Source organism: Fukomys damarensis, unplaced genomic scaffold (assembly GCF_012274545.1).
Source record: "Fukomys damarensis isolate Sample0158 unplaced genomic scaffold, DMR_v1.0_HiC HiC_scaffold_15, whole genome shotgun sequence".
In the NCBI taxonomy this organism is placed as follows: domain Eukaryota; kingdom Metazoa; phylum Chordata; class Mammalia; order Rodentia; family Bathyergidae; genus Fukomys; species Fukomys damarensis.
The window spans coordinates 50,624,535-50,636,557 of NW_022900927.1; the positions used below are offsets into that span (position 1 = coordinate 50,624,535).

General features: G+C 41.4%; 1 protein-coding gene across 3 annotated transcripts in view; it reads right to left on the bottom strand.

Moving 5' to 3' along the window:
* The window catches only part of Kitlg (KIT ligand), a 77,773-nt gene extending 65,756 nt beyond the window's left edge, over positions 1-12,017 (bottom strand). For all 3 annotated transcript variants that reach the window (XM_033763828.1, XM_010629783.3, XM_010629782.3), the window contains exon 1: positions 11,817-12,017. In XM_033763828.1, the coding sequence (XP_033619719.1) occupies positions 11,817-11,831 (15 nt within the window). In that variant the 5' untranslated portion in view covers positions 11,832-12,017. The remainder of the gene's footprint in view (positions 1-11,816) is intronic.
* Between the last annotated feature and the right edge of the window lie 6 nt (positions 12,018-12,023).

The window sequence follows — 12,023 nt, forward strand, 5'->3', positions numbered from 1 at the left end:
GGACTGATAAAAGTAACTTGCGGCTGTCTTGCCTTACACAAAACTTACTCGAAGATTAACGGGGACAATCAAGCCCTTAAATTCTAAACAGAACTGCTGACGAGGGGCTGAGGGTAAAGCTCACTGGCAGAGCATGTGCTGACCGTGTGCCAGACCCTAGGTTCAATCTGCAGCGCAGAGAAAGCAAAACAAAACAAAAACAAAAAGTCACTGACAAGCTAATAACACCTGAATTCATAATAGAAACATTTCAAAACGTATCCACTTATTAAATAAATACCTAAAAGGAAACTTTTGAATGCACAAAATTTATTTTACATGAAAGCAACTACCAATTACCCAGGTTTTCTGGGGTCAGGGCAGGCACTGGGCCCTTTCCATACATTCCCTCACCTAATCCTCAGAACCACATGAGGAGACAGACCCTATCAGAAGCTTCATTTTACCAATGAGAATATCAGTTATTAAAAGAATTAAGTGTGAGGTCAGCCTGGACAACATAGTGAGTTCCAGGTCAGTCTCAACTACATAGTGAGAACCTGTCTCAAAACAAACAAACAAACAAACAAACAAAAGAATTAAGTGAATGGAAGTTGTACAACTTGAAGACGTATCTCTATCTCTAGGACTCTCCAGGGCTGATAGTGATCAAAGTACACCCAATCGGAAAACTCAAGCGTTTTTCCCACTCTTGGCTTGGAATGTTACACTGCTTGGCACTGGAACAGGACAGTACAGTCTGTGGATCACCACCGCCTCTCTGGACTCTCACAAGACCCGGAGGTGGCCAAGAGGGGTTAGCCTCCCTACTTACACACACCCAGCTTCTTCACTCATCTCAGCTCCTAGTTACACAATCCTATTCCCATAATCTTGCTTTGCATTTCAATGACAACAGGTTGTAAAATATTATAGCCATTGTGCCAGGCACGACAGTGGCAGATGCCTGTAACCCCAGCTGAGCCAGGAGGATCACAGTGAGTTCGAGGTCAACCTGGACTACATAGCAATACCTTTTCTTAAAAAAAAAAAAACAGAAAGGAAAAAGTAATATACCCATACTACAAGGCCCAGACAAGGAAGGCCTATGGTTTCAATGATAATATAGATGGGACTTAAGCCTCATTCGATCTCACTCTGACACCTGTGTTGCTTCTTGTCTATATAAGGTCAATGAGTCAAACATTTTGAATAGACATAATTTTGAACTTAACAAGATAGGAGAAAAACACATATTAAGCCTGAAAAATACTATATTAAGCCAGGCCTGGGGGTACACACTCATATTTTCATCATTCTGGGAGGCTGAGGCAGGAGGATTTCAAATTTGAGCCCAGCCTGGCAATTTAGTGACTTAGCAAGACCCTGCCTCAAAAAATAAAAACCATAAAGATGGCTGAGGAAGCAGAGTGAAGGTTTCAATTCCCAGTCCTGGAAAAAAAAAATGAGAGGGAGAGGAACAAAGGATTTTTTTTTAGCAGTACAGTTCTGTGAGTATTCACCACAACCTGGGTACACAACATTATTTCTGGGCTTACAAAAGGAAGGAAGAGCAGGAACCAGAAAAGAAGGGAGAGTAAAAGAACAAGGGAGGTAGAGCAGGAAGCTGCACAGTATCATTCCTCTATTTTACAGAAGGTTAAGAAAAGGTTAAATAAAGTTAAATAAATTGCCTAAGATCCCATGGCAAGCTAGAGCCAAGAGCCAAAAGTAAAACCTAGGGGCCTTTTATTGTGGTGTTGGGGGCGTCAACCCCAGGACCTCCTGTACACATGCGGACAAGTGCTCTGCCACCAAACTTCACCTCCAGCCCTGTCCTGGGTGCTTTTGAAACAAAAGCCACACTCTTTCCATTCTCTTCCCCAAACTGGCTATTTTCTTTCAATAATAAAAATGTGTATCTCCCAGGGGGAAAATAGTAAAGACTCCCTTAACCAAAATGGGAAGAACTGGCCGGGGATTTAGCTCAGCGGTTCGGTGGCCTGCCTTGCAAGCCCAAGGACCCGAGTTCAATCCCCGGCACCAAAAACAAAAAACAACAAAAAACAAAATGGGAAAAGCTTATGTTCTATCTCCCCAGTTCTATGCACAGCTGAGGAATGTGGACCCCAGATCCGGATCTCCTGGTTCCTGAGCCAGTACCACAACCGCCTAGCTCTGTGTCCTTGGGCACATGATACAAAGGAGTAACTTACTGCTAGGTAAACTCCCTTGAGATCATAATTATAAATATTTAGCTTTCTTTCCAGTTTGTGTTAAAGTAAGAAATGAAAACAGATTACTCTGGGGGACCAAAGTGAACTTCAGGCCTGAGCTATTTGCAAAAATTGTTGCAACTCCCTTTGCATTCACAGTGAAGGTTTCACAGCTGAAGTCACCTTCCGTAAGAACAGCATCGTCAGGACTGATGAGCATCACATCAACATTTTTTTCCATGCAACTTTAGATGTTATTTCTCAAGACATCATTATTAGTTTTCTAATCTGATCAAAGCCATTTAGAACAGTCACGGAAAGGAAGAGCATGTTAAATAGTCAGAGTGAAATGATAAAGATGATGCTGAAGCACTTTTCTTTTTCTAAGAAGTTATTTTGAAACACAGTTTTTGAAACACTTTAAAATCTGTCCTCTGCCAATGTATCATCACTTTATTTGCAAGACATCAAGGCTTTGGCAGTAACTATTCACGCCATCAAGTAAAATGGCATTTTTACAGTTTACAGTAACTGTTCATGCCATCAAGTAAAATAGTTTGCCTTACCAGTCAGATGAATCAGGAGCATAGCTAGCAATGGACAGTTCAGGACACTGGAGTGAGAGAGGTTACTGATGAAGGCCAGGCTCCCTGACTTCTGGGAGTGCTTCTGGCCCTCAACAATTTCTACTTCCAGGCAGCACTGAGCAGCTGGGGTCAGAAGAAATCTGTTACTTAACTGGTAGCCTCAGTTTTTCTTGCTCTCAGGTTTCCCAGCCTAACATGAAAACCTATTATCAGTTCCACACATAATTCCAAAACCAAAAAAGAAACTCAAGTCTTACAGACTGGGTTAGTCAGCTTTCCATTACTGTGATGAAATACTGGCATAATCAACTCCTAAGAGAAAAGGTTTATTTTGGTTCATGTTTTCAGAGGTTGCGGTCCACTGTCACTTGGCTTTGGACATTGTGGTGGAAATGTATGGTGAAGTAGGCTTCCAGGCAGCCAGGAACTAGAAAAAGAAAGGAAGAGGAAAGGCTAGAGTCCCAAATATCCCCTTCAGGAGCACATCACCAATAACCTAACTTCCTCCCCATTAACCTCTACCTGCTAAAGGTTCCATCACCTCCCGACAGTGTCGCTGGCTGAGGGGTCAAGCTTTCAACACATGGACTGGGGGACATTTAAAATCTCAGCTATAGCACAGGTTGTATCTATAATTATATGTCTAAAGATAGGTTCATGAAACTGGACTGATTAAAACAGATCTTATCTTTAGAATTAAAAGGCTGGGCTTCCAATCTGAGCCTTTCCACTTTTTTGCACTATTTTCCAAAATCTTAGGCAAGTTTCACGTTTTCGTTGTCTCAGTGAACTTTAGCTTCCTTATGCTAAAAAGAAAAAAAAAATTAGGTCATTGTAGTATGTACACCACAAGAGTTTGCTAGGACCAAACGGGATAAACTGTGTATTTTGTGGCATATGGTAAACAATCAACAGATATTAACTGGATAATGAGTCTTTATTACTACCATATCCAATAACCTGTTCTTTTACTTCTAGTTTTTTTTTGTTGTTGTTTTTTGTTTTTTTTGAGACAAGGAGTTAATGGTGAGCAAAGTAGCCTTGCCAATCATCAAACACATCAGGTATCTAACAGCACAGTTGGTAAAATTTTGCTTTTAAAAATAAAGGAAGAGGTGTATTAGTACCCAACAACATGAATCTGGCATGCATTCAGTTCAGAACATTTCACATGGATTTTACTAAGCATCTTCTATGAGTCATTCTTCTAGGCAATTTCAGTTATGAAATTTGTGTTGACCAAATTCTGTTACTGTTTTCACTCCATTAATCACATTTGGTTTTAATTTAATGTTCTTGTAAACAGAATGTGTATCTTTGAGGTACTGAATAGGCTACACTAACATACGGTGTTTGTGTCAGCTAACTCTCTTTGGGTGATAATCTGCTAATAAATATCTACTACTGGCAGGGACCTTATCTTAGTTTCCTTAGCTGTGAAATGGGATTTTACAAAATGCTACCTAACTCTCAGAAGAAGAGTCCAATGAACAAATTAATTTTGGAACTGTTCTACTAAGTGCCATTCTGGTTTGATCTATTTTCAGGATAATTTAATTTTATGCAACAATGGTGGAAACTGTTTAAAATAGCTACATATTTAAAGATCAAAAACTTAACCGGTATTATAATAAATTTTATTCCTTTAAGCTCAGTCATTTATATGTGACATTTGTACAGTCCATGAGTGTTCATATCAGCATTGCATTTAAAGTCTATATAATTGCTTTAAATATTAAAAGTAAAGAAATATATAAATGCAGTGAGATTATAAAGGTCATTATAAACATTAGATCAAAATCTTGCTATTATTATTAGAAGCTATTTCTAGTTTTAAATTGAAATTCTTATACAGTATGGATGTATCCGAAATAAAATAATTCAGCTTAATAAATGCCCACATATAATTAAAAAATAAAAACAAAAGACCCAAGATTCAAATGGAATAAAGAGTTCCACACTCATCCAAACATTGACCAAGGCGTAAAGTAGTATGTCTTTGGTACATTATAAACAACTATATTCTAAGGTTTTAGAAACATTTTCCTGAACAGGAACTAACTATATACACACACACACACACACACACGCACACACACACACACACACACACACACACACACACACACATATTCTAAGCCAAAACAATCATACAGGTTTTAACTGGTCATCAAAAATGGAAATCCCTAATGTGTTCGCTATTTCAAAAGTGTTAAACTGTGGGTTTACACAGAAGAATAAATAATGACTGCTGAGGCTTGTTTTGCAATCCTTAGGTTTACTCAATCACACTGTAAACTATTTTACATGAAAAATCTCTACCTCCCTCCCCCTTCCTCTTGATTTAACTTCTGCAGTGAGTGAATATTAATTGTAATGGGCAGTACACCCATATAGACAAAAATCTCCCAGGAGAGTGTCACGGCTTTTATAACAAGGCACATTTTTTCTTTGAAAAGCAAGGAATTAGTATGATTTTTACAAGGCAGTTATTCTAGAGGGTGCTGGAGAAAGGCACCCCTGGCACGTAGTACAAAGTGTGGCAGAGTAAAATCCCAAAGACTCCTTCACATTAGACAGACATGGTTAACCTGGTTCAAAAACACACATTTGGATGAAATGAGCTAGTAAGGAGATGTAATTCAGCCCCAGAGTTTAGAAAAGCCACTAAATGGAAAGGTTCTTTGCTTTCAGGGATTTTAGGCAAAGGTGACAATGAGGTAAAAGTTCTAATTACCCAAAGGTTTTTTTTGTTCAGAAGACAAACTTCTTCTCCTAGGAAGGCGACCCAGTAGTATGTACACAAGACAAACAGAGCACCCTTTACAGGGTGTGTTCTCCCAGGTTTGGACAGGGACCTAATTATGCAGCGGAGATGCCCTTTCTGCAAAGGTGAAGTGCTTTCTCAAGTGGGCACTGTCAGTGGATGGGTTTGCTGTCTCTTTTACAGCCTTTAGCTCGGTCACCCTGGAGAGCAAAGACACTCTTTGTAAGACAATTGGGGGAAGGGATGTTGAATTGCTGCCTATATACAAAAACATGAAAAGGCAAGCTAATTGGCTCCCTACCAATATGACCATTCTCTAACCTGGAGCCCTCTGAAGTGCTCTGAGAGCACAGCTAACAGCTATAGGTGCACAGTCAAGTACAAATGTCTGCATCCAGATAACCAAAAGGCAGCTACTGCTATTTCTTAATAGTCAAATATTGCCTCAGTTCTGAATTTTGCTTTAATGGATGGCTCACTGTGCTCTGTTGCTGCTCAAAAGAGCATTATCATCATTGCTATGGCCCTATTCTGGGAGGAATCTGTGGTCTCTTGGCTGGAAGAAGGTCCAGGTTGTCTCCCAATATTCTGAAGTCAACAAGGAGAAAAGGACTGCCCCAGCTTCTGGCCGGTGAGGAGAAACTGCTGCTGGCTCCTGGGCTTTTTTCCACCATATGCGAGAGTAGTAGCCAGAGTTGTTCCAGGGATGCTACTGGACCCTAGCAAAAGCCAAGGCAAGCAGAGACTTGGCAAATTATCAGTCCCAGGAACTATCTTTCCTTGAGGCACCCTCCTCTCTTCACCTCTGTGTTCCCAGCTGCAACCTCTTATCTTCACTACCTTCTCAAGATTTTCTCTTGGACATAACTCAAAAATACTAAAAGCCTCGGTGACTTATCCAAGGTCATACACCTGGAGGCATGGCCACATGCAGAGCGCATGTGTTCTACCACATCATTAGGTTGTTCCTTGACTTGCTCTGTCCATTCCGACTTTGTGCCCACAAATACGGGAACTTGAAGGGGCAAAAAAGACAGGCAAATAAAAAGAAGCACTGCCCTTTGGAAAACTCAAGTCCACCAGCTGCGTGACTGCTTTAAGATTCTTCCTTACTCACGGAACTTAAAGAGCAAAAGAGAGAAAGTAAAAGTCCTCTTCAATGATTGTCTTTGCTAAAATAGGAAAGTGTAAATACCATTCTTGTTGCAAGGAAATATCAAGTAGGTGAGCTGGCTAAAAGCGGAACAGTCTAAATTCAAATCTCCTTAATTTCTCCCCATGGGCTGGTTTGTAATCATAAAACTGAAGCAGCAGTGACATAAACCTCAGAACTAGAAAAAGCCTAAATGCCATATGGTTTAAATCTCTATTTTGCTAGTGCTGTAGAAGTAGAAAATTTTAGAACTGGAAGGCACTTAGAAATCACCTAGTCCTACTTTCTCATTCTTCAGTTGAATAAACAGATTCTGAAAGTGTCACATCATTTCCCAAAGTCATACAACTCAGGATCCAGGTTAATAAAAGAGCTCCGTCTCTTAATGCCCAAGCCATTGTGGAAGCCTAGAAAAGTGAAGGACAAAGAGAGAGCTGCATAAAGAAACCCTTCCTTTACACGACACACACTGTGATTTTTTAAAAAAGAACCACGAGGCCTAATTATAAGAAAATCACCCCACTCTTTTTCTGGACAGACAGAAGTAGGTAAGAATTGGATAATGATAATTCTCTCAAACTCTCAGCCCCTGTAAATAGTTTTTAGAATGCCCATAATTAAGTTAAAAGGCCAAAACATCTTGCTGCATCTATAAATCAGTAAGGCTAAAGACAATGGTTTCCATGAAACAAAGTCTGTACAAAGCAACCCTGAACAGAGCATATGTTATAAAAGCATCTTGGTGTTCTCTCAATTTGTTTTATAAATTGTTCTGACTACACAGGTGACTAAGACCAAAAGCAGGGTTCCTGCAGCTGCTCGTGATTCATGTAGTAGAAAAGAAAGATAAAAGATCACTTCTCAGAGATTTATATCCAAATGCCTTAACCTAATCTACAAAAGGGGACATTAAGATAATGGAGAAAAGTGAAAATAAAGGTCCCAGACTTGGATAATCACTGCACGTTGCCCGGTGAAGGCAGCAAAACACCCAGCAGAAATGAACTCATGCCTCACTCAGGGCTGGGATAGGAAGCTGACCAGGTCTCTTTAGTCTAAAATAAGACACCCTCAGAATTGTACAAAGAGAACTTAGAAAGCAAGAGTGTAAAATTAAGGCCTGAATGAAGGGTAAAGGCAGGATTTCCACTTGCTCTTTCTCTTTTGTATTCTACATTTTTTATTTTTTTTTTTTTAACAATGGAAGAATAATCTTAAACTTTAGTCTCTTGTGATCACATAGCCTGTCTTTGTTTTCCCACTCCCGGACTGACGTGTGTTAATTACCACGGATAATCGGACATCGGCCTACAATGGAAGGCACTCAATTGATGGATCCAACTGCAAAAAACTTGTGTGCTTTGCTCATTCAACATCATTTATCTGCCATTCCAAGTTTTTCTCTGGCTTGCAAAAGTTAGCAGGTAGCAGTTCTCTTCTTAAGGAAACACAAGCTCAGATTGTAACTATAGTAAGTCACTTTTCTGGGCTATATATGTGTGTATATAGATATAGATATAGATATAACCCTGTTTTAGTCTTTACAGCCACCGTCTAGGAATAATCTTTTAAATTATTTTATAAACAACATAAAGACTACAAAGTGGAAATCCCAAGAAGTTTAACCATTTGCTTAAGGTCATTTGTCTTCCAAGGGGTAAGACAGGAATTGGAATCCAAGTCTTCAGTGGCTGGAGCCTAAAATCCTTGCATCAACCATATTTTAGGTGTTTCCCAGGTGTGGAAAGAAGACATGTACAATGGGATTCCCACCCATGCAGCCCGCCTCTAAAACTGGGAGGCACGCTATTTGGGCACGCTTTAGTTTTTAATGTTATGTAAGGGTGGCAATTGTTCAATCATCTATCATTAATGAACAACGGTGACTCACATTTTGCTATCTTCAAATCTTATATCATTAAACATAAAGAAAATTTAGCAATTTTAATTGATTTGGCACGGCCTTTCAAATTTCCATATGGTTATTTTCCCTGTTTTGTGATAAATGTAATCGACTTAACACTTGAGATTTAAAGTCTTGGCAGAATGTATCAATTAAAAGCTACATAAATTAGAATGACTCAAAGCACACATTCCAAACTGAGTGATCGTAAGGACAATATTTTAAGATGCTCTTTTCATAAATATGTTAATTTTTCCTATAAACTTGCATTGTTATCCACATATAGACAAAAAAGGGGTATTTTCTTTGATAGTGAAAGCTAACATTCAATTGGCCTATTCCATAAGTGCCTCAGTGTACCTAAAATAGCCTTTCCTATTCTGTTTGTGCGACAAGTCTGTTTTATTTGTAATTCTGAAAATGACAGCAGTCTTGGCAATGCCTAGAACTGCATGGAAACTAAAATGTAATCATGATATGGACCAACGTGGCACTGAGCATATTAAGGTAACAGTATGTTTTAGCACTTTTTCATTTGTGGTGCAAAATATGACATCCCATACTTAATGCATCCCAGAGTACTACTTTCTAAAAATGGCATTACTTTCAAAGACACAGTCTTTCTAAGCCAGAGCCACCATTTCCTTTCGAAACTGTAAAATCTCACAATATGGATAAAACACAAAGAGAAACTTTAGAAAGGCAAATTACAATTATTCCTGAAGACTTCTGATGGAGTTTCTTATCCTTATGGCTCCTTATGACTCTTGCCTGTGTAATTGTTTTCCGAATACATGAAGTCTATCACATGTGCTGAGTAAAGGAAAGAATCATTCATCAACCCCAAGTGGTTGTGGATGGCATTTCACTTATTTAGCTTGACTAAAAGACCAACGTGCCTGCTGTCCCCATGATGGTTGGAGCGCTGCTGTACAATTCAAACTAAAGTTTTTAAAAAACAGTATCGTTCAATTTTGTTTGTATGCATTAGGTTATAGAACACAGAACCAGTAGGCCTATAATGGAATTCTAGTTTTAATACCATGTTTACAAGCAACTACTTAAGCTATTAAATATTAATAGATCTTCCTCTCTGGCAAAGATAACATTAGATAGAAATCTTTCTTCTTAGTGTCCAATTTCCTTATGTTATTCTCTGTCCTTCCAGAGTTGCACAGAAATTGTTTATTCCAAATTTAAATGAGAAAATTTGACAGTAATCCTTCATTACTGTGGATTATTTTATCGATTTTGTACTATCTCCAGGGTCTCCCTTTTCGGTGATAGGAATGTGAAATTACTAGAAGTATCCTTAAAGAAAACTTTGAAGGTCATTAGTTCCTAGGCAATGAATGCTTTCATTCAACAAAAGTGCTGCCCTCTCAAGCCCTTTAACATCACCAAGTCCCCCCAAAGGGCCTGCACTTTAACTTGGTCTGAACAGGTCACATTTCTAAAATGCTTAGCTGTCTCAAATGTCTCTGGTCGGCAGCACTGAGTCACTAATGCCACAGCCACAGTGTTTCAGGCTAGACTGACCTCTTTCTAGTTTTCAATGGTATTATTCCATGTAATCCTATTTACACAGCCATTTAATCAAAGCGAGAAAGGAGATTACAGAGCTCGCATTTGTTTTGCAAAGCAAGGGTGCAAGGATCATCAATCCTCCTGACTCTCAAAGTGACTTGACAGCACATCCCCCGGCTTTGGAGTGTTGGACATTAACCTGATCTGTCTCCTGTTTTCTTGTTTAAATAGGAAGGTTTGGGCTCTTTTCCTGATCTAAAAGGCAGCGGCTTCTCCGCCCACATCTCACCGCCACCATTCATGCAAGCAGATGCTACTCTAAAAAGGAATAGGTTCCCCACCCTTGCTTACTGCTCCCCAGATCAGAAAGCCTGTACGCTTCAAGCGATACGTAAAACTTTTCTTTGTTGCAAGAATCTTAATATTTGCATTTCTCTAGCACAGTGTGGTAATTCCAGGTGTGGCGTCCTTGCCTAAAAACTAACCTGCTTGCAAGAGAGCAGACAGGCACTCTCTTTTCTCCTTGCTTCTCTTCTGGAGACTGCAAGAGGAGACTAGATGTGCTACCTCCTTCTAATATCAGGCAAAGTCCCTTATCTCTGCCCTTTTCCACACCAGTGGAAAGAGCTTTACTCTTCCTTTTTCACGGCCAAGCCTAGACATTCATTTAAAATATGATGCTAAGTGGGTCACTTAATAAAGCATTTTCGGCACACGGATTCTTTCATTCTAACCCTTCGGCGCCGCCGCCCCCCGACATTTCTACCCCTTTCACACATTTCAGGAAATGCAATCTGCAGTCGAACCTCTGTGGGGTGAAAGGGCAGCCTTACCCAGCCGGAGGCAGACAGCAGAACAATTCCGAAAGAAAGAAGTGGGAAGAGGTGAGAACCGCCCGCCAGAGGTGAAAACAATCGTGGATGGGAGCATCGTGGCGACCGTTTCCAAACCACGAGCAGGATATTTGTTTCGTGGGTGGGGGTGAGGGTGTCTAATTGTACCCTAGGCAGCGCTTTAGCTAGTCCGGTATCTATAAAGCACAATTCAGCAACACTGGGTATTATCTCAACAACTATCATTAGAGGTCCCATTAAAATTTTTTTAAATAAAAATAACTTTTTTTGCAGTGGAGAAAGGTGCACGCACTGAGGAGGTGTTACTCCATCTGCAGCTCTCTGGAGGGCCCACCCAGAGCTTCGAACTAGGCGGCTCGGGCCGCAGGGCGCCAAGTTTTCCCGGGCGGGCCTGGCAGGTTCCCCACCCGGCGAGCGAGCGCTGCCGCCTAGCAGCTCGGTGTTGGCTTCGCTCCCGCGGCTGCACCCGCGCCCTGCGCCCCCCGCACAAACGTGGGCTCCAGAGCAAGCGAGGGTGGCGCGTGGGGAGCTGTTTCGTAATCTCCCGGAATCCACGGGAAAATGTCTCCTGTGCAAAGACGAGCCTTCCCGGGATAGCGCCAAGTCCCAGGCCAAAAAGCCCACCCTTCCCTCGGATGGGAAACGCGTTTCCTGACAGCTGCAAACTTAAAGACAGCGGCTGCAAACTTGACACCGGCTCCCTCTCCCGGCTCCCACTCCTCCACTGTGCAGCCCGGCATGTCCCGGCTGCGGGTCCCGGGGAGCCCTCCCCGGGGCTTCGGGCGCGGTTTCCTTTGAAAGCCTCGAGCTCCCGGGCGTGCCCTACTCACTTGTGTCTTCTTCATAAGGAAAGGCAGCGCTGCGATCCAGCCCAAGCAGCGGTGTGGCGACTCCGTTTAGCTGTTCTGGAGCTCCAGCATATTGCACGGGCAGCGGTGGCAGATAGTCCAAGCATTGGGCAGCCCGAGCGCAGCGCCCTCTCCCCGGCCTGTGCCTGCAGCGGCGCTCCCGGTCCCGGCGCGAGGTGGCGAGTAAAG